Source organism: Mirounga leonina, unplaced genomic scaffold, assembly GCF_011800145.1.
Source record: "Mirounga leonina isolate KUSES-001 unplaced genomic scaffold, KU_Mleo_1.0 Mir_171, whole genome shotgun sequence".
NCBI lineage: Eukaryota > Metazoa > Chordata > Mammalia > Carnivora > Phocidae > Mirounga > Mirounga leonina.
The window spans coordinates 21,995,738-22,020,583 of NW_023270436.1; the positions used below are offsets into that span (position 1 = coordinate 21,995,738).

The 24,846-nt window shown below is 55.6% G+C and overlaps 1 protein-coding gene across 6 annotated transcripts in view; it reads left to right on the forward strand.

Annotated features, from left to right (window-relative positions):
- Positions 1–107: 107 nt before the first annotated feature.
- Positions 108–24,846, forward strand: part of EWSR1 (EWS RNA binding protein 1) — a 79,529-nt gene continuing 54,790 nt past the window's right edge. For 4 of the 6 annotated variants that reach the window (XM_035017287.1, XM_035017288.1, XM_035017290.1 and 1 more), the window contains exons 1-12: positions 108–239; positions 5,542–5,655; positions 6,040–6,143; positions 13,956–14,039; positions 15,070–15,131; positions 17,088–17,208; positions 17,564–17,653; positions 18,426–18,581; positions 19,600–19,689; positions 19,834–19,886; positions 20,375–20,437; positions 20,542–20,586. In XM_035017287.1, the coding sequence (XP_034873178.1) occupies positions 139–239; positions 5,542–5,655; positions 6,040–6,143; positions 13,956–14,039; positions 15,070–15,131; positions 17,088–17,208; positions 17,564–17,653; positions 18,426–18,581; positions 19,600–19,689; positions 19,834–19,886; positions 20,375–20,437; positions 20,542–20,586 (1,083 nt within the window). In that variant the 5' untranslated portion in view covers positions 108–138. Of the gene's footprint in view, positions 240–5,541; positions 5,656–6,039; positions 6,144–13,955; positions 14,040–14,552; positions 14,578–15,069; positions 15,132–17,087; positions 17,209–17,563; positions 17,654–18,425; positions 18,582–19,599; positions 19,690–19,833; positions 19,887–20,374; positions 20,438–20,541; positions 20,587–24,846 lie in introns of those variants that run through there. The other 2 variants (XM_035017289.1, XM_035017292.1) reach the window with 2 other exon arrangements.

The window sequence follows — 24,846 nt, forward strand, 5'->3', positions numbered from 1 at the left end:
CCCGCCCGCCCTCCCGCCGCCGCCGCGCTGGGAACCGGGCTCCGCGCGTCGGGGGAGGCTGGCGGCGCGGGCGGGCGGGGACGGCCGGCTGGGGGCGGCGACGGCGAGGGGCCGCGCGCGGAGGGCGCCGGGCGCAGCATGGGCGGCCCGCGGGCCTGGGCGCTGCTCTGCCTCGGGCTTCTGCTCCCGGGAGGCGGCGCCGCGTGGAGCGTCGGGGGAGCCCCGTTCTCCGGACGCAGGTAGGGGTTGCCTCCCACCACCTCTGTGCCCTGCCAGCCCCGGGGCCGGGACTCCAGGCACTCCCCCCCCCCCCCCCCCCCCCCCCCCCCCTGCAAGCCAAGGATTGGGAAGGGGACCTGGCCCCCCACTTCGGTGCCAGCCAGATGCGAGTAGGGACCTGGGCCAGCCCCGCTATCTGGAGGAGGCTCCCGGCGGTGCGGGGATCCCCGACTCCGTGTGTCCGGAGCCGGCATTCCCCTCCAGCCCCCTCCACTCCCCACCACTTCACCTCCAGAGCCCCAGAGGAGGGGGAAGGGAACAACGGGGGAGAAGCCCGCCTCCTGGGACTTCCATCGCCCTAGCTCAAGGGCCCCCTTGCCTGCACGGAGGAAAAGCCCAGCACATCCCCTGGCTGACCCTTGGGGACCCCTGCTCCCTTTTCCCTGCCCTCGGCTTTTTTTAGTACCCCGGCTATTTATTTCCCTCGGAGGAAGAAGACTGGGGTGGAATTTCACAGATCCGTGGGTCAGTGGCCACCCCAGGGACCTGACATTCTGTGTTCCTGCCGCTGTTTCTGGAGCTGGGGACATTCTCTGTTGGTGTTTGTGGAGCATCTCCTCAGGGAGGAGCCCCTTATTTGCAGTGTGGTCATTAATCCTTCAAGGACTGAGTAAGGTAGGAAGCACTGTCCCCATTTAGCAGATGAGCAAACTGAGACCCTAGAGAATCTTCTGGGCCCATGGGCCATTAATAGAAGTGCTGGGATTCGAATCTGTGTCTCTCTGGCCGTGATAACAGTGTTTGAACCTGTCCCCTGTCCTGGCTGCAGCCCCCACCCCTGCTGGGGTCCCCTCTCGAAGGCCAGCCATTTGTCTGAGGCAGACAATGCTGAGTAGCCAGGCCTCTTCAGGCCTTTTCATCCCATTCAAAGGCCTTTCCCGGCCTCCGCCCCCTAGGGCCTCAATTCTTTAATTCTTTTCAGAAATTCCCTTTCCCCGTAGTCAGGGGCCAGCATGCCCCTGCTGGGCTAGCAAGAGCAGGTGACATGGCTAGGGCTGGAGGGAAGAGGTGGCCAAGGCATCTGAGGCAGGGACAGGCAGGTGGCGGATATCACAGCCGCCACCACCTACCGTATGCTGACCGCAGCTGACCTGGGCTGGGCATTTTACCTGCACCCACCACCTCCAGAATCTTCCCAACTGCCATGGGAGGCGTGCATTTTGGTGGTTCCCCGTTCATAGAGAAGAAAGCTGAGGCTCAGAGGGAGAATATGACCGGCCCAGGGTATGAATGTGAACCCCGAGGATCCTAGGTGCCAAGATGACCAAGACCCTAAGCTTGAATTCCCAGGGTCAGGCTCAGGATGATGGTGGAGAGGGCTTAAGGTCCAGACAGCCCTCCAACCAGTCCAGGGCAGGGCCTCGCAGCCTGGGCTTCTCACCGCCCGCCCCCCACCCCCAGGGCTTCCTGGATCGGAGCAGGATGGTCGCCCAGGGCAGGTAGCTGGTAGTCCTGGAAGTCTCACAGTGGTCTAGCATCACCAAAGCCCTGTGGGCAACGCCATTTTTCCCATTTTACAGATCAGACTGGGGCCCAGAGAGGGAGAGGCTGGCACCTCAATCCAGGCCAGCCAGTTTCCCAATCCAGTGTCCTTGGCACCCAAAGAGAAGGTGTCAGCTTGTGGGTCTGGGAGCGGTTTGCAGCTCGTGGTTAGGAGTCCAGGGCTCTGGCCCTGGCTCTGGCGCTTACTCAGTGTGTGACCTCAGGCAGGTCCCCTCTTTCTTCCCCTTGCCCCCTAACCACTGGCCTGTTCTGAGGGGGGACGGACCCCCACAGGAAGGACGAACAGTGGTTCCTGCTATCACTGACATTAGGTGGAGGAAGGGACCCCTAGCTGGAGGAATCTGTGGTCCTCAGCTGCCAGGACCTCCCCTGGTGGCCACGTCCCAGCATTGATGGAGACGTCACACCCCAGCCCTCCCTCCACCCCCAGCCCAGCACCCCAGGCACCCCTTGGCAGCCAAGGGATCAGAGGCAGAAAAGAGGCTTTGTGCCTGGGGAGGGGGAGGCCCTGGAAGGCATCCAAGGGGCTGCCCCAGCCCTAGGAATGTGGCAAGACTTTGAGACCCCCGGAACCAGGGTGCCCAGGGGCTGTGCAGAGCTGCCTTGGCTCACCCCTGCCCCCTGTCGGTCCCCCAATCCCCGCTGGGGCTGCTTCCTGCCCGCCCTGAGGTCCCTTCCCTCCTGAATCCCTGTTTCCTTTAATGACCCCATCTCAGCGCTGTGGTTCTTGAGTAGAAGCCATCACCAGTGTCCTGGCCCAGGCCACTTCCTCCTGCAGGATGGGCTTCCTTGGGGCAAGTCCTAGAATCAAGGAGAAGGGAGAATTCTCTTCCCCAGCTCCTCTCCCGGGAGCTCAAACCCCAGCTCTGCGCCCACATGGGTGACCCGGCCGTGTGACTTCTCTTGGAACCCCAGGGTCCGCCCCTGTAAAATGCAGAGCCTGGCAATCCCTATCCCAAAGTCAAGGGAAGGACCTTGCATGGAACGTGCCATGCTGGGGTATCTCGGGAAGCCGATGGACCCCAGCTGTGGGGCGTGGGGTCCGCGTCCCAGTCCAAGAACGACAGCTGTTAGCACCGGGCTATGCGGTGTGTGTGAAATCTCCTCTGTCAGAGGAGATTCTGCTGTCCTCATCAGCAGATGGACCGAGTGAGGCGCCGACAGGGTCAGGGCCTTGTCCAAGGTCGCCGAGTTAGGAAGCGGCAGGGCCAGGACTGGAACTTGGCCTTCAGAGTGGGGTTCTGGCTCTAATCACCCCGCCCCCACCTCGTACGTCTCCTTTCTTTCCTCTTCTTTTCATAACGGCCCTTGGCCCCTGGCCCGCTTGGCTGCCTCCGGCAATTAGCCCCTATCACTGTTCCGGATCGCAGCCTTGGGCCCCGCAGAGACAAAGTCCCCTGGGCCCCCGTGGCAGGGGGTGGAGGGCAAGTGGGTGGGGGGCCTTATGGGGCGGCCCGTGCCAGGCTGAGCTGGGCTGGCCTGTTTTCTCTCCTCCGGCAGCCTCTGGGGGCCCGGGAGGTGCTGAGTGGGCACGAGTGGCGAGCCCGGAAGGGAAGTGCCTCCTCCCAGCCCCTGCCCTAGCCCCATCCCACAGGCTCAGCCTCGAGGGTTCTCGGGTACCTTCTCACTGACCACGTCCCGGGAGACAGGGCCCCCAGGGGCAGCAGGATTGTAGGCAGGCTTCCAAGTACTGTACACATCTCTGGGAACCTGGGTCCTGGCTCCTCTGCCCAGGCCCACTGTCTGTTCTTGGTCATTCAGTCATTCAGCAAACGTTCCCTGAGCACCCTCAGGCTGAGCCCCGTCGTGGCTTGGTCCCTGCCAGTGCCCTCCCTCGGCATCTGCAGGGAAGGGAAAAAAGCTCAGGGCTGCTGAAGGGGACCCCTGGAGGTGCCCCACCCCTCCTGGGACCTTAAGACTGAGACCTAACGGACAAACAGGAGTTTGCTGGAGCCGAGGGAAGGGCTTTCCGGGCAGAGGGACTCTGAATGCAAACATCTGAGGTGGGGGAGAGCCAGCACTTGGAGGGAGCGCAGAAAGCTGGAAGAGGGACAGCAGGAGGGTGCAGGAGAACAGCATGCAGGACCAGGTGGTCTGGGCTCACAGGGCAATGGGGAGCCATGGCGGACTGCAGACTCACAGCAGGCAGTGGCAGCATTAAGTCTGTGCTTTAGAAAGAGGTCCTGCGGCCCTGGTGGAAAGTAGACAGAGGGTCCAGCCTACAGTTAGTCCAGGAGACAGAGCGGAGTCTCTGCCCCCAGAGGTGGCAATTTGCCGCGAGCCTGTGATTTTTCCTACCTTTATGCACATACAGCTATGTACGTGCGTGTATGTATAAGTAGTCTTTGGGCTTTCTTATTTGGGTAGAAACGCAATCTTTCTCCACCTGTTGGTCTGCACTTGAGTTTTTCACTTAACCAGACACGGTGGTCTGCGCGGGGAGAACTTGGGCTCTAGCTCAGCATCTGGTTTTCCGTGTCTAGTCGGCCTGCCGCTGTTTAGGCTGTTCCTGGTCTTGCATCGTTCCCAACAGCGCTGCAACAAGCCCCTGTCACCTCTCCCATGGGCTGGCTGGCCACCGGCTGCGTGGAGCTTCTACCAGGTCATTGGTCTAAACAGAGCCATCCCTTCCCACGCTTTGCCTTTGGCGGGGCTGTTCCTGCCTCCTGGACTGATTCCAGGGTGACCGGATGGGGAGGGGACTTCCCCAGCGTCCCACAATGAGTTAATTGGCAGGTCCCTGCCAAGGACATGGTCCTCTGGGTGGGCCAGCAACCGGGAGACTGGATTTCGGTGGTGGCAGATGCCTCTGTGATGGCCCAGACATTCCAGGCGCTCAGCAGCCCTCAGCCTGCACAGGGTCACGGGCCCTGCATTTTTTGCCGGGGCTGGGAAAGGAGGGGCTGTTTTAGGTGACCCTTTGCAGCCTGAGCCCACCACCCCACCAGACTTTTCCTTTGTGGCCTCGAGCCTGGGGTCAGCAGGTTCCCAGGTTGGGACCTTCACAGAACCAGGACAAGAGACAGGAGCTGAGGTGTCTGGGATGGAGTCGGCCCCCAAGCTGGGCCATCCACATTCCTGGGTGCAAATCCAGCTCTACCATGTGTCAGCTCTGGGACAGGAGCAGTTGTCTTCCCCTCCCTAGGCCTCATTTTACCTCTCTGTAAAATGTGGGGAGGTACCTGCCTGGCTCACCAAGAAGGTGAATGTAAATACCCTTAGCATACAGTAGGTGCTCAATATATGCAGTGCACTATGGATCATACAGTAGGTGCTCAATATATGCGATGCACTATGATTATTAATTGGCATTTGGAGAAGTCAGTCCTCCATGCTTGGAACATCTGGCTGTCCCACAGAGGGGGGACCCAAGGAGAAGAGAGACAGGGCCTCTCTTCTGTCATGCCAGGGGAGGGAGAGGGCAGACATGAATCGCCAGCTTCATTCAGCCTGACAGGGGTGCAAAGTACTGCAGGATCCTGAGCAGGGAACCATCATTCTGTTCCCCGCAGCTCATTCCCCGAGACCTTCCGAGTGCCCCCAGCACAGCTGCCCCCTCTAGAGCTCTGGATTCACCCCTCAGCCACAGTGCCACCGAGACTCCCACTGGGGCCCAAAGGACTCTGAGAGCTCAGGGGTTTCTCCACGTAGAGACTCGGGGCTCTTGGAGAGAAACTGGACCTCTTCACTTGTCCCCCTGGGGTCCTGGGCAGGGGCTGTGCATGGCATCTGAGCTTCCTCACTGTGGGTCTGTTTCAGGAACTGGTGCTCCTATGTGGTGACCCGGACCATCTCATGCCACGTGCAAAATGGCACCTACCTTCAGCGAGTGCTGCAGAATTGCCCCTGGCCCATGAGCTGCCCGGGGAGCAGGTGAGCAAGACCCTGGTGGAACAGAAGCCGGTGGTCCTATGCCTAATCTCAACACCTCCCCTTCTGCTCCTGGGGCACCTGGAGGGCTTCCTGGGGGAAGGATTCCACCATTTACCCACATGCATTCACTTAGTGAGGCTTCACTTCTGGGGACAGGCCAGCTTGCAGGGACTCCCTGTCCAGTTAGTATCTGGATTCCCCCCCCCAACCTGGGGGGTTAGGAGGGATTGGAGGGGCTGAATCCCAGAATGCCGGAGGAGAGAGACTCCAGAGGGGCCCAGAGGCGGCAGAGGACCCCGGACGTTGTCCCCATGGACATCCAGGTGAGTGGAAAAGGCGGCAGAAGATTCTGTCTGAGTTCGGTCCCCTGGGCCCTTCTTTCAGCTACAGAACCGTGGTGAGACCCTCGTACAAGGTGATGTACAAGACGGTGACCGCGCGTGAGTGGAGGTGTTGCCCCGGGCACTCAGGGGTGAACTGTGAGGAAGGTAGGACCACCCTGAGGTGCAGGCCGGGTGCCTTCCCTCGGGCGCGCGGCAGGAGCAGTCAACCCTTGCTAAGTCGGTGGGCGCCGCACGCTCAGCAGCGTGCATACCAGGGCCCACCAGTGAGGCATGGCTCGGACACTGCTGGGGCCTGCTGGCCCCCCAGGTGTTGACCGCCTGCCTCTTGGGGGGGCTCTCACGACCTCTGGAGAAATTCCATACATGCCGTGGAGCTCACATCTTGAGTCACACCATCCCAGTCTTTCCTCCAAGCTTGGGGAAAACCCATCTGGACGTGTCCGTTGGATGTGCTCACAGCTCACAGAAGCAAAGCACCACTTTGGTCAAGGTTGGCACGGATGGGATGCTTGTATCCGTCTTGCGGGTGAAGAAACCCGGGCTCAGGAAGGTGGCGGGTGTACAATTGCTAAGTGGCAGTCAGGGTCTGAGGGACGGGTGCACCACATGTAGTGCATGTCCCACGTACGGGGGACACTCTCAGCCCAGCCCCCTCCTCTGCAGGCCACATGTGTGGCTCAGGGCCAAGCGCCCAACACCTCTGTGGAGCGGAGGACACAGCCCGGGCCTCCCCACACCCTGGCCACATGCTCACCTGGAGAGCCCTCTCCTCAAGGGCACCTGCCTCTCTGCTAAGCAGTCTGGGTGCCTCCTGCCCTCACTGCCTACCTGAACCCCACCAAGGGCCGTGTTCCCAGAATGGCCCTCCAGACCAGGCTAGAACCAGCCCCAAGAACCTGTCCTGTAGGCACCTCAGTGGAAAGGGGCATTCGGGGCCCCCAGAGCAGCATCAGTTGCAAGACCTATTCTGATTCCAGAAACAGGAACATGTGAGACATGGCCTCTGGATCAGGAGAACGTAATGTTAAGAGAGTTCACCATTCATAGGTGCTTCTTGAAAGACTTACATGCTTCATCTCCCTGGGACCCCATGAGAGTCCTGGTTCACAGACTGGGCAACAGAGGCCCAGAGAGGTGGAGTTCCATGCCCAGAGTCCCACAGGGTGCGGGGCAGAGCTCACCACAAAGTGGGGTGGGGAGGGGGCCTGGCAGGTTCCCCTGTGGGGCTGCAGAGTCCCCAGTTCTGGTGGGATGGCCAGAGGGAGCGGGGGACTGCCCATGCCCAGCAGGGGTCCTGTAGAGAGAGGTGGCCACCAGGCCAGTGTGGGAGGGCAGAAGTGACGGGGAACCAGGAATGGGACCCTCCCCTCCCTGCTGGGAGAAAGCGGGCCAGGCAGAAGGGTCCAGGGGGTAGGAGGTGAGCCAGCCAGGAGGGGCTCCTGCCAAAGAGGCCACAGAGGAGCTGGGGGAGGAGGGGGGAGGGTGAATCCCCGGAGTGGGGGGGGCCACCTGGGCCAAGCAGGCCTGAGCCCAGGCAGGGCCTGCCCAGACAAAGGCCACTGTGTCCCTGGCTTCCCTCTCAAGGGCAGACCTTCCCAGGTCTACGGGGCCATCTTGGAGCCGGTGAGGGTGGGGGCAGGTGGGGGCAGAGCCTGTGCCCTTGGGTCCCGCAGCTGGTGGCGGCGCATCCAGAAGCCAGGATCAAGGCTGAGGGCTCTGGCAGGGGCTGGGCTGGGCCGCCCCTCACGTCAGCCATCAACCTCGGCAGGGCCTCCGATCCCAGCCTGGGGACAGGAGTATCCAGGGCCTTGTGGGGCCAGGCCAGATCTGCTACACCCCAGCTGTGCGGCCTTGGGCCGGGGACTCCCCATGTCTTGTGCAAGTCATCATGCAAGGGCACTGGGCTGGGGGGTGGGGAGGCTGCAGTGCAGGTGGCCCTCGTCTCATGCCCGCTCAGAGGGAGGGGCACCCTCTCTAACGAGCACCAAGCGGCTGTGTGCTCTTGCAGGGCCTGGGGCTCCCCCACACTAAGCCTCAGTGTTCTCACTGTGAAACGGGCAGGATACTAGAGTCTGCCTCCCAGGGATGTTTCAAGGATGAAAGGCAACAGTAAAGACCCTGCAGGTGGAGTGACTGCCCAGGGTGGGCATAATGTGATGATCGATGGGACAGGAGGGGCCTAGGAGGGGCCTCTCCCAAACCCATATAGTCAGAGCTCAGTAAAGGGATGCCCAGACCTGGATATTCTGGAAAACTGCTCTGCTAGGAGCCCTGGGAATGGGGGTGGGGAACTGTGAGGACATTGCAGGCCCATCCCAGGCCCTGCCCTTCCTCTGACAGCTGGGTTGAACCTGAGCTCCCCCAGCTGTTTCCCCTGCTGGTGACTGACCTCATAGTCTGCCCAGCACTGGGACATGGACCTGGGGCCACAGAGCTGTGTCACCGTAGCAGCCTGGGTGGCCTGAAGGAGGAGAGGGAGCACCCATCATTCCAGAATCCAGATCTAGATCAGCCGCGCTTTGCTGTATGACCTGGGGCAAGTCACTCCACCTCTCTGAATCTTGTCTCTATCTGGAAGTCACCTGGATGGGAAAGTACCCACCTTGTACTTTATTATGAGCCAAAGGCCCCTGTGCTGGGGATTCTGTGATGGCTCTCTGGGATTATCCTGCCTGTGACCTCTGAGACCACAATTCTCAGTCAGCTGCTCAGCAAACAGGCCTCCCCATGCTTCCCCACCCCCATTCCCAGGGCCCTAGTCTCCAGATTCTTCACTCATTCACAGCTCTTAGCCCTGGCTTTCCCATCTGCAGAATGGGAATGTTCGCTCTGTGATGATGAGCGAGGCTGTTCTCTGATGTTCATGACAACCTGGGAGGAAAAGACTGGAATGGGCCCCATTTTACAAATGGGGAAACCAAGGCTCAGGAAAGTGAATGGGCTGACTGGAGTCACTCAGCATGGGAAGAGCCAGGATTGGGACCTGCCTGACCAAGCCTCTGTTAGTGCCTCCAGCCCTTGGGAAGGGGGGACTAGACGGCAGGGAGGGAGACAGACTGAGGTCTCACCCGGCTGCCCACTCCCACTGGAAAACATTTGAGGAAGGGCCAAGGCCAGAAGGTACTCCGTCCGCTGGTCCTGACCCCCTGGTGGGCCCTGCTGAGGACAGGGCTTCTGTGGCCTCCCTGTGATCCTGCCTTGGGGGGAGTCCCAGCAGACAGATCTTTCACCCATCAGCCCCGTTGTCCAGATGACGTAAGTGAGGCTGAGAGGGCGTAGGTCTCATCCAAGGTCACACCGCAAGTAAGCTTTGCAGCTGGGATTCTCAGAGTAGAGCCAGGGCTCTGACCTGGGGTCTGCAGCATCCACCACCGCCCCCCCCCCAGACCCTCCCGCAGTTACAGTGACGAGGGGAAGGAAAGCATCCCCTGTCTGCCGTGCCCAGCACCATGACTCATACTCACGGGCGTCATGCTGTCGTGTCACGGTGCAGGAGGTCCAGATGTAGAGATCGAGGCTGGGAGACGGAAATGCCTTGCTCGGGGTCACATCCAGATTCAGAGTCCATCCGTATGACCCGGGGCCAGGAGTTTTCCTCTGCACCAGCACCAGCCGGGGACTCCCAGAGGAGGACATTCAGACAGTTGGGGCATCATGAGACTGGCGGAAGCGCTTCTCAGCCCCAACCCCACGCAGACAGAAAGATAGAGGAGCTCCCTACCCCTCCTCTCCCATGGGATCCCCTGGAGTCAGGCGATCTCTGTGTGCCCCTCAGTGTCCCCACTGTCCTTAGCGCACATGTCCCTTCCCCATCTGGGGACCCCCACAGCCCTTGTCTTCTGTGATGGGGAACCAGAGAGGGAAGAAGTTTGCCCGAGGTCACACAGCAGAAAAGCTGAAGAACAGATGGGAGGTTGGGGCGGCCTCACCACCTCTCCATCCCTAACTAAATGCCAGTTACGGGGCCAGGTTTATGCTTTGCTCTGAGAATTCAGGATCCTGTGGGCTCAGTGCTGCAGGAATCTGCCCAGGTCTGCCACCCCTCTACTCCACTCCCGTCTAGAAGACCTGGCGACCCCCATCTCCTGACTCCTGCCAGCCCATCCTCCACCCCCAGCCGGTGCCTCCCTCTCCACCCTCCTGGCTGCCCCAGTGATGTGCTCCAGCCCTGCCCTCCCTCCATCTTAGCCCCGGCCCACACTGGCCCTCTCTCCCACCCCACAGCCCGGGCAGCAGCTGTCCCCTCTGCCTGCGACCTTCTTAGAGCTGCCACCTGGCTACCATGGCCCCCATCCTACCAGCACTGCTCCTGTCTCTCCAGTACCTGACCTACGAATGGGAACCTCATTTTACCCTGAAGAGCGGGCCAGGCCAGACACAGACAGGCTTCCCAGAAGCCTGCCGGAGGTTCTCGGAGCTCCCAGCCCCACCCCTGACCCCATCCTTGGTTCAGGCCAACAGCAGCAAATATTTACATTTGCAATGTAACTTCCCAGGAGGACACCTGGCTGGGGGCTGGGGAGGCAGCATCCCTGTGGCTGTGGTCACTGGACGCGGCAGACCTGTGGGTGGCTTGTGCATGAGAAAGCCCCTCTCCCAGCGCCTGTCCAGAGAGAGAAAGGCAGAGATGAAGCCCAGGGACACTCTCAACTGCTCGCATCTGCGTTCCCAGCTTAGCGTGGGGTTTGAATCCCCACCGCCCCACCTGGCTGTGCCGACAGGTAGCCTCTCCTCTCTGGGCCTCATGTTCTCATGAGGACCCAATGAGAAGGGGCTTCTTAGCTTAACCCTGGTCCTGGGCAGAGGAAAGGGGAGCTGCTTGTGGGGGCACAGGGCTCAAAACTGTCCATGATGCCGTCCTTGTGCAGATCAAGACAGGGAGTATGGAGTGATGAGAGCTTCAGGGGGGAGCTTTGGTGGGTACCTTGGTCTGTCTGGGAAGACTTCCTGGAGGAGGTGACATAGGACTGACCGCGGCCAGGAAGAGGATAGGAGGCTGTGTGTGTGTGTGTGTGTGTGTTACTGGTGGAGACCTCCCAGGTGGTGGAAAGTAGCCCACTGTCAGGCTTCCAGAATAGGGCTGGGGTTTGTGATCCTAGACCCAGCCTGGAGCCCCTGAGAGGGCGAGGTTGGGGCTGAGGGGCAGCCCTTTGGGACAGACTACCAGGCTGGGGTGAGGGGGGCTTTCAGCCTACTGGGGTCTGCTCCAAGGGCCCTAGCCCAACACCAGTGGGAAGGATGTGATATTTTTGAACAACAGGAGACCTCCCCCCAACCCTCGGCCTTTTCCCTACTGGGATTTGCTATGCTAAAGGGCCATTTTACAACCTGGTTTGCCCGTTAAAGTAGTTCTGTCCATTTCTTAGAATTTGGAGGAGTTTGGGGGATCGTTTTTGTGAATCCTGAAACCAAAACCAACATATTCTGGGATTTTTTTGGACAGTTTTGTTATTTCTTTAACTAACTTCCTTCCTTCCTTCCCTCTTTCCTTCCTTCCTTCCTTTTAAAATTTTAACTTGCCATTACTTTGAGCCAGTTACATCTATGCTGATGGTCAGACCATGTTTTCATTAGCTTTTCTAGTTCTCTCTGGCTCTCAGTGAAATGCATGAAAGCAAATTGGATGAAAAGAATTTCCAACCACAAGTGCATAAATAACTCAGGGAACCCCTCGTGTGATGTTAGAAGATTTATGCTCATTTTTAAGACCATTGTGTCTGTTGTCCACATTATTTTGCCTTTTATTTTGTTTGCTTTGCATTCGTTTTTCAGCCGGCGACTCATGCCTTCATGAACAGAAGGTGTATTGAGGCCACGGAGGCCCTACTATGCACCGGGCACTTTTCCAGGCCATGCACAGGCCAGGCTAGGTCCCTGCCCTGGCGGGGCTCACATTCCAGCCAGACAGGGGTGACGGATGATGGGCAGCGGACTTGGGAACTGACACAGTTACAGGACACATTAGAGGAATGCCGTGGAAAAACAGGGAAACAATAGCAGGGTAGCGGGGGCGGGCGGGCTGGGCAGATGCTCTGCCAAACTTCATCCCAGAAAAAGCCCAGACTTCCACGGGGTTGGAGAGACAGTGGCTTCTTTTGTTCGGCGTCCTGCAAAGGGTAATAAAATGGCCTTTTATGTCTTCACCTGGGAGCAAAGAGGGTGAGGAGAGCTCGGGGAGCCCATTCTCCTCTGGAGCCAGCATTCCTACTGGTGCCAGGCCTCCCTGCCTCCGCGCGATGGGCTGACTCAAGGTGCAGGCTGGCTCAGAGAGAGGTCAGGCCCCGGAGTTAGGCCGACCTGGGTTCAAGTCCAGGCTCCAGCCTTCTTGTTTTCCCCCAGGAGAGAGATTCCTATTCACTCATCCATTTGTCTGAGCATAGACAAATGAGGAGCTCTGTGCCTCAGTTTCCCCATCTGTAAAGTAGAGGTGATACTGGCACTCACTTAGAGGGCTTTGGGAGGATGATGAGTTAAGACTGTATATGAGAAGGGCGCCTGGGTGGCTCAGTTGGTTAGGCGACTGCCTTCGGCTCAGGTCATGATCCTGGAGTCCCGGGATCGAGTCCCGCATCGGGCTCCCTGCTCGGCGGGGAGCCTGCTTCTGCCTCTGACCCTCCCCCCTCTCATGTGTTCTCTCTCTCTCATTCTCTCTCTCTCAAATAAATGAATAAAATCTTTAAAAAAAAAAAAAAAAGACTATATGAGAAGTGCTTAGTGGAATGTGCCCGGCCCAGAGTTAAGTGCTAGCTGTTATTACCTGCTCTGTAGGATTGAGCTGGGTATATAAAGCACTTAACATAGGCCATGGCTCACAGTGGTATGCCCCCTCCCCCCCCCCCAACCTGTCCCCAATCCCTGACCCAGTCTTGGGCTGCCAACCTGCCTCTTCCTCTGTCCTGGGTGAGATTCACTCCCTGCTCTGCGGCAAGTCACAGGTCCCCAGGGAGGGCGTGCTGGGGATGCAGGCCCAGTCTGAGCGAAGGCCCCATGGTGAGCAGGGTCTAGCGGCCTCCCTGCTGGGGGCTGGCCAGAGGCACCCATCTGGTTTGAGTTCCCGGCGCCTCACTCCCTGCACTAACCCACAGCCTGGCTCTGAGCTGCCGGGCCAGTGCCTTATTTGGGTCTTCTCCCCCCGCCCAACCCCCCGGACGGCACTTGTGGGGCCTTAAAAGGCAGGCCTGGGGGGCGGAGGGGGGCGGTTGCTACCGCTGGCTCTGGAGCCCCTCCAGCTGTGCCCCCCGCCCCTGGCTTGGCCAGCCCATCCCTTTGGCTGTGGGGAAAACCAGGCCCCCAAAGCCAGACTGGCCAGGGCAGCCGGCTCTCCGTAGGGGTGGTGGCAGGGGTGGGCTCCTGGAACACAGCCCCCGTTGCCCTCCCAGGCAGCCAGCCTCCCTCTGGTTTTCATTTAAAACCAGGGCTGGATCCACTTCTGTGTCTTCTTACCAATTGGGGCAGGGAGAGGGTGGACAGCGATGTCCCAGCTGCCTGCTGTGTGCCCCGTGCGCTGCTTCGCACACATCGCCTTCCGCGGGCCTCACACCAGCCTGGGAGATGTAGTGGCCTTAGGACCCCATTTTACGGATGGGAAAATAGGCGGGTCCGAAGAGGACAAGTTGTACAGGTCAGCGAGTAGCAGGGCTGGGACCTGGCCTTGCATCTTGTTAGCTCTAAGTTCTTAACCTGCAGCTTGCCGGGGTCCCTGGGGAAGCCTCACCATGGCCCCCACCCATTGCCCGCCGCTGTCCCCAACCCCATCAGGTTGGCTGTCTTGTTCCAGTTCAGCCCAGCTCATGCTGTGTGATCCCGGGAAACTGTCCCACCTCTCTGGGCCTCTGTCTCCCTCTGCGCTAAGGGGAGTAGGGATCCCTGCTGGGGCGACAGTGGCAGATGGGCAGGGCGGGGTCTGAAACAAGAATGGTGTAGGCCGGCAGGGCCCTCACCCCCATTGTCCCTCAGTTGCAGGCTCGTCTGGCTTCGTGGAGCCCAGATGGTCGGGCAACGCCATGCGACGGATGGCGCTTCGGCCCACAACCTTCTCAGGTGGGTGCCAGGGCAGCTGCTTGGGGTCCCTCCAGTTTAGGGGAGGCCTGGTGGGGGCCTAGGCAATGTGGTGATGGTCCTGAAGCCGGCTGGGTTCCCCAGTGGAGGGTTAGGGGGCGTGCCCACCCCAGGGCCCTAGAGGGAGTCCGATCTGGGCCCAGCACCCCAAGACTCATGACCCCCAGACTGGCAGACGCGGGCCCAAGCCCCCAGTTTCCTCTTTTTATTGAAACGATGCTTTTCTAAGCGTCTGCAATGAGTGAGGCACTGTGCCAGGTGCTTTCCATTGTCAACTCATTTAAATCTCCCAGCCCCAGGAAGGCATCATTGTCCCCATGTTAAAGAGGAGGAAGCTGAGGGTCAGAGAGGAGATCAGCCCTGCCCAAGGCCCAGAGCCAGGAAGGGGCAGCGCTGGGAGTCGACCCCAGACTTTGTGCTCATTAAGGACTCACCGCACCCTTGCTCTGAGCTCAGTGTCCTCAGATGTGAACTGGAGTGACACTCGTCCCAACACCCAGGATCGTAGAGAGACGAGCCTGTAAGCACTAGTCCCAGTAGGCGGCCGCTGGGAGGTTGAGGTTGCATAACGGGCCAGAACTGCTATGGATCACTTAGGGGTATCGCTGGGGAGGCCAGAGGAGCTGGCCGGTGGCTGTGGAGGGAGGGATCAGAGGGGGGCACCTCTGAGGCCAGCGCAGTCCAGGCTGTGATGTGTCAGTCCCCAAAGCCGGCAAGCCCAGGCCAGCCCCACCCAGGGGGAAGCAACAGGATTTCCTGCCCTGGCTTCCAGGGAAGGAGGCATCTTGGATGCCAAGGCTGCAGGAGGTGGGTCCCTGGTTCTGCTCTGGAGGCTCTGGAGCCAAAGGAGACCCTCAGGGCATGGCTATAGCCCTTTCCCTGCACTGGTCATCTCATGGGTTGGGGTCATCAGGTGCCTGTCCCCTTGCTTCTATTCTGCCCCCTACCCCGGGGCTGAGGGGCTCCACAGGGAACCTAAGACACCTGGGCCCAGCCTCCTCCCTCCCTGCAGGTTGCCTCAACTGCAGCAAAGTGTCAGAGCTGACCGAGCGGCTGAAGGTGCTGGAGGCCAAGGTGGGTGAGCAGCTGCCCCTCCTCTGGCCCTCCCACCCCCTCCCTACACCCCCACACCCCATCGGCTCATCATTCTCACAGTGCAGCTGAGCTGAGCTTTAACACCCACGAGCAGGTGGCCTCCCTAGCAGGTGCCCACCCCCCCTCCAGAACAAGCTAGCCTCCCTTCCGTGCCCTTCCCCAGGAAGCCTGCTCAGAGTCAGATGGCCTGCCTGCTCCTTTCCCCAGGGAGGCCTACGAAGGTCCCCTGTGCAGCCCCATCCCCATCCCAGCCAGAGATTTGCAGACATCCCCCAGAGCCCATGGCCGGGTCCCCTACTTGCCCTGTCACTTTTGCCCTTTATCCCCCCACACCCACACCACCATAATAATACTATCTTCCCAGTTTCCAAAGCAAAACATCTTTGGGCATCTCAAGTTATTTCAAGATAAAAAGGTTTTAGCAATTAGAAAGTAAGACATTCTAGGGGCGCCTGGGTGGCTCAGTCGATTGAGCGGCCTACTCTTCATTTCAGCTCAGGTCATGATCTAGGGGTTGTGAGATGGAGCCCCGCACTGGGCTCCACAGTCAGTGGGGAGTCTGCTTGAGATTTGCTCCCTCTGCCCCTCCCCTGCCTCTTGCTCATGCGAGCACACGCACGCTCTCTTGCTCTCTCTCTAAAATAATCTTTAAAAAAAAGTAAGACATTCTAAATTTAGAAACATGAAAAACTCGGAACTGTGAAAAACCTACCAGAAAGCCATCTGCAGCAGTCACTTGTGTCCCCAGAGGGAGCAACGGTCAACATTTAAGCATTTTTTCTTCCAGATTTTCTAAGCACACATAGAGATGTATATACTTAATCTGCATATCTTTTCCTCCGTCACTCTGGGAATTTATCTTAAGGAGAGTCGATGTGAAGATGTTTACCAAAATGTTAATAATGGATAGGGAAATTTGGAAACCAGACGGCCGAAGGGGTGGTTGCGGAATTAGTGTGCATGGCTCGATGGAATACCAGACAGACAGTCATCCACAACACCTCCATTTTGTCACATGTGTCAGAGGGAAAAAACCAAGCTTCTGAACAGCATGTACTAGAACCCCGGTTATGAGGTGTGGGAGCTCCAGGAAGCCCACACTGCTCCCCGGACTTCCTCCTGGGAGAAGCCGGTATGAGGGCCTCAGTCTCAGATCTGAGGCATGGTTCTCCGTTCAGGGTCTGCCCAAGAGTTTCAGCTGTTCTCTGGACGGGACCACACGGCCCCCCCACTCCCAGTCAGTGGGCATTCAGCCCCCCACCTTTTTAAGATTTTATTTATTTATTTTAGAGAGAGAATGCACGTGAGCAGGAAAGGAGGGGCAGAGGGGGAGGAGAGAGAGAATCCCAAGCGGACTCTGCGCTGAGTGCGGAGCCCGATGAAGGGCTTGATCTCACAACCCTGAGATCACAACCTGAGCTGAAATCAACGGTCAGTTGCTTGACCAACTGAGCCACCCAGGCCCCTCTGGCCCCTGTTTAATCCTCGGTCAGTGGCTCAGCAGACACCTCTGACCTTTCAGAGGCTCCCCCACACTGGGTCCCAAAGTGGTTTTGTATACACCCCAGGGCCTCTAGTTCATGTCAGACCCCCCCAAACTTCCCTCCAAATTTAGTAAAAATCCTTCCAGCCTGTGGTGCTTTAAGAGACCAAGAGAAGTTTCAGATTATTGATGCAGGTCAGTGTGGGAAAAACCGCACAGCCCAGCAAACACAGCGACCCAAAGCTCCACTTGGGTGGCAGTGACCACGTGTATTGGCTTTCCTAAGGATGAATTGTGCAGTTTGAAAATCAGTCATTTCTGAGCCCTGGGTCTCCACTCCAAGCTGGGTTCTGCTGGGTGCAGGGACCTCCTGCACCCAACACGGGGGCCCCACAGCTGGCCTGTCCCTGGTGAGACCCTGGGACCTACCCTGTCTTCCTCTTCCTCCACAGGTGGCGGTGCTCACTGTCACTGAGCGGGCAGTGCTCCCAACCCCAGCTGCCCCCGGGGACCCCGTCCCACTCTGGGGCTCCCCAGCTGCCCAGGGCAGCCCCGGGGATGAAGGCCTCCGAGGTGAGTGGGTCAGTAGGGGGCATGCTCCCATGTGGGAATGAATCAAGGGAGTGATTCCAGTCCCCACCCTGCTACTGACTCCCAGCTTGACCTCCTTCTGGGCCTCGGTCTCCCCAGTTCTCCAGTGGGCCTGAGGGGACAGGGCCCGGCAGCCCCGTTGCCCCTGTCCCACACAGTGGACCTGGGGGCAGGGACCCTGGATGAAACTGACCCCTGCCTACCCCCCTGCCCCAGGGCTACCCAGAGCCAGAGAGAACATGAGGGCCCCATTGCTCCCTCGAGATGGTAGGGCTGGCTGAGGGGCTGGGGCCAGGGTCGGGCAAGCGCTGCCAAGCTGATGAACTTTCTCCCCCAGATCGAGCTGGTGGCCAGGGGCTTCCTGGGCCCACTGGCCCCAAGGGAGACACTGGCAGCCAAGGCCCAGTGGGGATGAGAGGCCCGCCAGGTGAGTGCCCACAGCACTGCCCCTACCCCCAGCTATCCAGGTCAGCCCTGTCAGTGAACGCTTCCTTGGCCAAAGGTAGCCTGGGCCCCTTCCACCCACTTGTGTCTCAGCTCAGCACCCCTCCACTTGCGCCTGGGCTCCCTGAAGCCCTCTTTTGCATTCACTGGACCCATGCTTCCGGGGCACCTACCCTAGCAGGCTCTGAGCTGGGCACTGGGGTGGGGTCAGATCAGTGCCTGCCTCCTGGAGTCCCAGACCAGTGGGGAGGGGGGGCCCAGGCAGTGGAGAAACAGCAGTGCCCCCCACCATGTGACCAGGGTTCTTCTGGGGGATGTTGCAGGTACGGGAGGCCCAAGGAAGGAAGCGTAGACCCAGCCTGGATGGGGTGAGGGGTGGAGAGGGCTTCCTGGTAGGAGTAACATCTTAGCTGAGGCATAAAGGATGACTTGAAGGGGACACCAGGCAGAACAAAGGGAGGACTGATAGAGGGAACAATTCATTCAGAAGCCTGGAAGGGAGAGAAGAGAACATTCTGGAAATCAGTATTTCCTAAGAATCTACTGTGCACCAAGTGTCCATTGTCCTAAAGCCCCTGAAGAGAGTTGTTCATCCCCCTACATGGCCAAGGAGGTCAGAGCCAGGACAGGCCTGGGCCTGTGGCCTCGAGCCCTCTTATACCCCATGCCCCCAGGCTGCCTTGGCCTGCCCTCTTACAGCCACGCCGGGCCTGCCTGCCTCCTAGATGCCCACCAACTCCCTGGTTCCATTGTAGGTCCTCAGGGCCCCCCAGGAAGCCCTGGCCAGGCTGGAGCTGTGGGCACCCCTGGAGAGAAGGGACCTCCAGGCCCACCCGGGCCTCCTGGGCCCCCGGGGCCCCCTGGGCCCCCAGCCCCTGTTGGACCACCCCACACCCGGAACCCCCAGTATGGTGAGTCCTTCGGGGGTCGCGAGGGATAATGGTGGGGTGGGGGCAAGGTTGGCATAACCATCACCCCAGTCCCGCTGCCATCTACCAGGTACCTTCTGTTTACCAGGCTTGCCTTTGGTCAGCTACGTGTCACCCAGTCTCCCAACAGATGCCATTGTCCTCCTCTCTTCTCAGATGAGGAAAACTGAGGGCCAGAGAGGGGAGATCACATAGCCAGGACTTGGGGGTGGGGGGGCTGGCGTCAAACCCAGGCGTCCTCCAGAGCCTGTGCTTGGAACCACCGGCATGAGGCCCTCCTGCCAAGCCTCGGAGCTGGCCAGGATCCAGCCCTCAGAGCACCGGAAAGCTCAAGGCCTGGCAGCAGGAAATGAGCTCTGTGCTCCCTGGCCCTGTGCTCAGAAAGCTCCCCCGCACCCCCGCCCAGTGGGGTCCTGACGTGTATCCTTTGCCTCCTCCCCAGCCTGACCTATGTGCGTGCTGCCAGTGGTCAGAGCTTGGAGGGCCAGATTCAATCCTACCTGTGCCCTATCTCTGGTGTATGGCTGGGCACCATTCCTGTATTCCCCCATCCTGCCGTTCGTTCCATCTCACCACTCCTTCTCCTTCCCCAAGCCTCAGTTTCTTCATCTGTACAATGGGGAGACTGACTGTACAGTTCTCCCAGAGCTCCATGACCCCCATGCACAGAAGCCCGGCACAAAGTAGGTGGTCAATAAACAGTAGCTTTTACTATTATTCCCATTTGACATATCGCAGTTCAGGCTCAGCGAGGTGGAGTCTTGCAGGATGTCACCAGCTAGACTGTGGTAAGGTTAGAACCCAGGTCTCCCTGCCTCCTAGTCCTGTGTGACCAGTACTCTCCACACTCCCCACCCTTGGAACAGTTGCCTGGTAGCCCCAACCACACTGCAGGTTATCCCACAGGGCAGTCCCAGCTGGCTTCGCAGAGGTGGCAGGTAAAGACTGACTGTCATACTCCAGCCCAGCCCTGCTGACTCACCATCTTTCCTCCTCCCAGGGGACCCATTACTGTCCAATACCTTCACTGAGACCAGCAGCCACTGGCCCCAGGGACCAGCTGGACTCCCAGGCCCCCCAGGGCCCATGGGTAAGTTGAGTCCAGGTCCAGGGTAAGGGGTAGGGTTGGGAAATGGCAGAGGGACTAGGACTGTGGCTCTCAGGAGGGAGCGGATGGTGGACTTCCTGGCATTGTACTTTGTTTCAGTCCTGAGGACATCCTGTCTTATTCCAGGTCCCCCTGGACTTCCTGGTCCCATGGGCATCCCTGGGAGTCCTGGACACATGGTGGGTAGTTCTCCAGTTGCTCTCATTCATCTGTCCATCCATTCATCCACCCACCCACTTAATCAGTCCACACATCCATCCATCCATCCATCATCCATCCATCCATCCATCCTTCATTCATTCATTCAAACATTTATGGAGCACTTAATATGCAAACTACTTTCCATAAATCTTTTCATTCAGTCCATGTAAGGAGAAACAAGTATTGTCAGCACATGCGGCCAGGAAAGGTAGAGGTTCTTGACCTAGGGCTGCTGCCAGCACATGGCAACTTCCGGATCAGGGCAGGGACTCTCTGACTCCAGGGCCATAACTCTGAACCCTGAGCTGTACAAAGTCACTGCTGTGTGCCAGGCACTGGGAGTGTGATAAAGAACCCAGAGGCCCAGGCCAAACTGAGGCTCCCTCCTTGACCTCTCTGCCCTACCAAGTCCCTGCCCACCCCATCCTGCCTCAGCACAAGAGTGAGGTTCTGTCTTGTTGCTCAGGGACCTCCAGGCCCCACTGGACCCAAAGGAATCTCTGGCCACCCAGGAGAGAAGGGAGAGAGAGTGAGTACTGAGGCAACCCTTGGTGGAAGATTCTGGGGAGTCCTGGGGTCCCTGGATCACACCCCCCAATAGCTGACTTCGTACCTCTCCTCCCTCCCACACAGGGACTGCGTGGGGAGCCTGGCCCCCAAGGCTCCATGGGGCAGCGGGTGAGTGATGCTGCCCCCCTTACAGCACCCCTTCCGGGATCCCACAGGTCCAGACCCTGCTGTGGCTCCTTGCACTGCAACCAGAGCACCCGACTCTCCCTCCTGTCCAGGGCATGGCCCATCTCTCTCTTTCCTTGTCTCTGGGTCCTGTCAACCTCTTAGGATCAGGTCACATCCCTCTCCCTCACTTGGACTCTTTGTCTCTGTATCTGTTTCTCTGTCTCTCTCTTTCCTCTGTGTCTCTGTCTGACACTATATTTCTCTCTTTCACTCTCCATCTTTCCACCTATGATTGTAGATTTGTCTATTTCTCCCTTTAGTTTGGTCAATTTTTCCTTAGTGTGTTTTGAAGCTTAGTTATTAGGTGCATACATGTTCAGGATTTTAATGTCAACTTTATGAAATTAATATCTTTCTCTCTAGTGATACTCTTTGTTCTGTATTCTACTTTGATACTAAAATAAACACACCAGCTTTCTTATACTTAGCATTTGCATAGTATATCTTTTTCAACCCTTTTGCTTTCAACCCTGTCTTTCTATTTAAAATATATCTCTGGTAAACAGCATATACTTGAGACTTATTTTTTAAACCGTCTTGACTGTTGAGTTCATTTACATTTAATGATATGTAGAATTATTGATACGGTTCCATTTGTCAACCATCTTGCTATTTGTGTTCTATTTACCCCATCTTTTTAATTTTTTCCCCTTTTTCCTGTCTTCATTTAGACTGAGTACTATTTACAGTCCCATTTTATCTCTTCCAGTGACTTTGTGTTACTTTTTCACAGTTGCTCTCAGGATAACAATATGCATCCTTGACTTATCACAATTTGCTTCAATTAATATTATACCACTTCATGTATAAGTAGGAATGTTACAACTGTATAATTTGCCCCCTTCTAACCTTGCTCTATCACTGTCATATATTTCACTTCTGCATTTGTTATAATCCCAACAATGCATTGTTGTTATTGCTCTAAACAGTTGACTTTGAAAGAAGTTAGGAAAATAGTCTTTCACATCTACCAATATATTTATCATTTCTAATGATTTCCTGTAGCTCCAGATTCTATCTGGTATCATTTGTCTTCAGCCTAAAGAATGTCCTTTAGCTCTGCCTGTATGGGTCTGCTGGCAACAAATCCTCCCTGCTTTTATCTAAAACTGTCTTCATTTCACCTTAAATTTCTTTTTATTTTATTTATTTACTTTTTTTAAAAAGATTTTATTTATTTATTTGAGAGAGAGAGAATGAGAGACAGCACATGAGAGGGGGGAGGGTCAGAGGGAGAAGCAGACTCCCCGCTGAGCAGGGAGCCCAATGCGGGACTCGATCCCAGGACTCCAGGATCATGACCTGAGCTGAAGGCAGTCGCTTAACCAACTGAGCCACCCAGGCGCCCTTTAAATTTCTTTTTAAAGATTTATTTATTTGAGAGAGAGCGAGCACATGGGGTGATGGGCAGAGGGAGCGAGTCATCAAGCAGACTCCTTGCTGAGTGGGGAGCCCAATGTGGGGCTCAGTCTCACAACCCATGAGATCACAACCTGAGCCGAAACCAAGAGTCAACCACTTAAGTAACTGAGCCAACCAGGCGCCCCTCCCTTAATTTTTGAAAGATATTTTCAATTGGATATACAATGATAGTTTGGCAGTTTTCCTCCCTTTAGCACTTTAAATATGTTGTTCCATGCATGGTCTTCTGGCTGACATAGAGAATTACAACTTCTCATGAGAAGTTGGCTGTGGTTCTTGTTGTTCCCCTGCATGTAATACGTCTTTTTTCTTTGGCTTTTAAGATTTTCTCTTTACCTTTGGTTTTCAACAGGTTGATCATGAGATAGTTGGGTGTGATTTTGTGTTCATCCTCTTTGAGTTTGCTAAGATTACTAGATCAGTAAGGTTGCCAGGATTTTTGTTTCGGTTGGTTGTTTTGTTTAATTGATAAAGTTATTTTTAGAGAGCATTTTTGGGGGTTCACAGAAAAATTGTGCAGAAAGTACAGAGAATTTCCATATACTCCCTGTCCTCAAATATGCCTAGCTTCTCCCACTATCAACATCTCACATACAGCAGTACATTTGGTACAACTGAATCCACATTGACACATTATCACCCTAAGTCCGTAGTTTACATTAGGGTTCCCTCTTGGTGTTGTACGTTCTATAGTATTGATAGATGTATGCTGTTATGTATCCACCATTGTAGTATCATATAGAGGAGCTCCGCTGACCTAAAAATCCTTGGTGCTCTACCCTTCATCCCTCCCTCCTCACTAATATGCTTAAATTTAAAGTTCCTCCATGTCTTTTCATGGTTTGATAACTCATTTCTCTTTAGCTGTAAATAATATTCCATCATATGTACCACAGTTTATTTATCCATTCACCTACTAAAAGACATCTTGGTTGCTTCCAAGTTTTGGCAGTTATGAATAAACATCCATGTGCAGGGTTTTGTGTGGACATGTTTTCAGTTCATTTGGGTAAATGCCAATGAGTGCAATTGCTGGATCATATAGTATGTTTAGTTTTGTAAGAAACTTTTCTGTAAGAAACACACTTTGTGTGTGTGTGTGTGTGTGTATGTGTATATGTGGTGAGAACACTTAAGATCTCTCTTAGCAAATTGCAGTTATACAATACAGTATCGTTAACTACAGTCACCATACCGTATGTTAAATCCTCAGAACTTAGTCATGTTATAACTGAAAATTGATATTCCTTTATCAACTTTCCCATCCCCTGCCCCAGGCCCTGGCAACCACCATTCTACTCTGTTTCTGTTTCTCTATGTTCATTTTTTTTTTTTTTAAGATTCCACATATAAGTGATACCATGCAGTATTTGTCTTTCTCTCTCTGGTTTATTTCACTTAGCATAATGCCCTCCAGGGTCATCCATGTTGTCACAAATGGAAAAATTTCCTTCTTTTTTAAAGGATAAATAATGTTGCATTATATACATACATACATACATACATACATATATACACGGCATATTTCATTTATCCATTCATCCATTGACAAGCACTAAGGTTGTTTCCATATCTTGGCTTTTGTGAATAATGCTGCAGTGAACAAGGGAATGCAGATAATTCTTTGAGATAGTGATTTTGTTTTCTTTGGATAAATACTCAGAAGTGGGATCACTGGATTGTATGGTAATTCTATTTTTAATTTCTTTTTTTTTTTTAAAGAACACAGTGAGAGAGAGAACACAAGCAGGGGGAGTGGGAGAGAGAGAAGCAGGCTCCCGGCCGAGGAGGGAGTCCGATGCAGGGCTCGATCCCAGGACTCTGGGATCATGACCTGAGCCGAAGGCAGAAGCTTAACGACTGAGCCACCCAGACACCCCTGTGATCCATTTTGAGTTAATTTTTTGAAGGGTATGAGACCTGTGTCTAGATTCATTTTTTTGCCAATTGCATACTCTCTTGATTATTGTAGCTTTATAGTAAGTCTTAAAGTAGGGTAATGTTAGTCCTCTGACTTTGTTCTTCTCCTTTAATATTGAGTTGGCTATTCTGGGTCTTTCCCCTCTTTGTATAAACTTTGGAGTCAGCTGGTCAATATCGACAAAATATCTTGCTGGAATTTTGATTGGAATTACATTGAATCTATAGATCAAGTTGGGAAGAACTGACATCTCAACAATATTGAGTCCACCCATCCACGAACATGGAATAGTTTTCCATTTATTTAGTTCTTTGCTATCTTTCATCAGAGTTTTGTGGTTTTCTTCATATAGATCTTTTTTTAAATTTTTTTTTTTAAGATTTTATTTATTTATTTGACAGAGAGAGACACAGCGAGAGAGGGAACACAAGCAGGGGGAGTGGGAGAGGGAGAAGCAGGCTTCCCGCCGAGCAGGGAGCCTGATGCGAGGCTCGATCCCAGGACCCTGGGATCATGACCTGAGCTGAAGGCAATCACTCAACCAACTGAGCCACCCAGGCGCCCTCTTCATATAGATCTTATACATATTTCATTTCATTTATACTTAAGTATTTCATTTTGGGGAGTGCTAATGTAAATGGTAATATGTTTTTAATTTCAAATTCCCCTAATTCATTAATGCTATATAGGAAAATGATTGACTTTTGTTTATTAGCCTTGTATCCTTCAACCTTGCTATAATTGCTTATTAGTTCCAAGAGTTTCTTTGTTGATTTTTTTCAGATTTTCTACATAAATGATCATGTCATTTGCAAACAAGGACAATTTTATTTCTTCCTGCCCAATCTGTATACTTT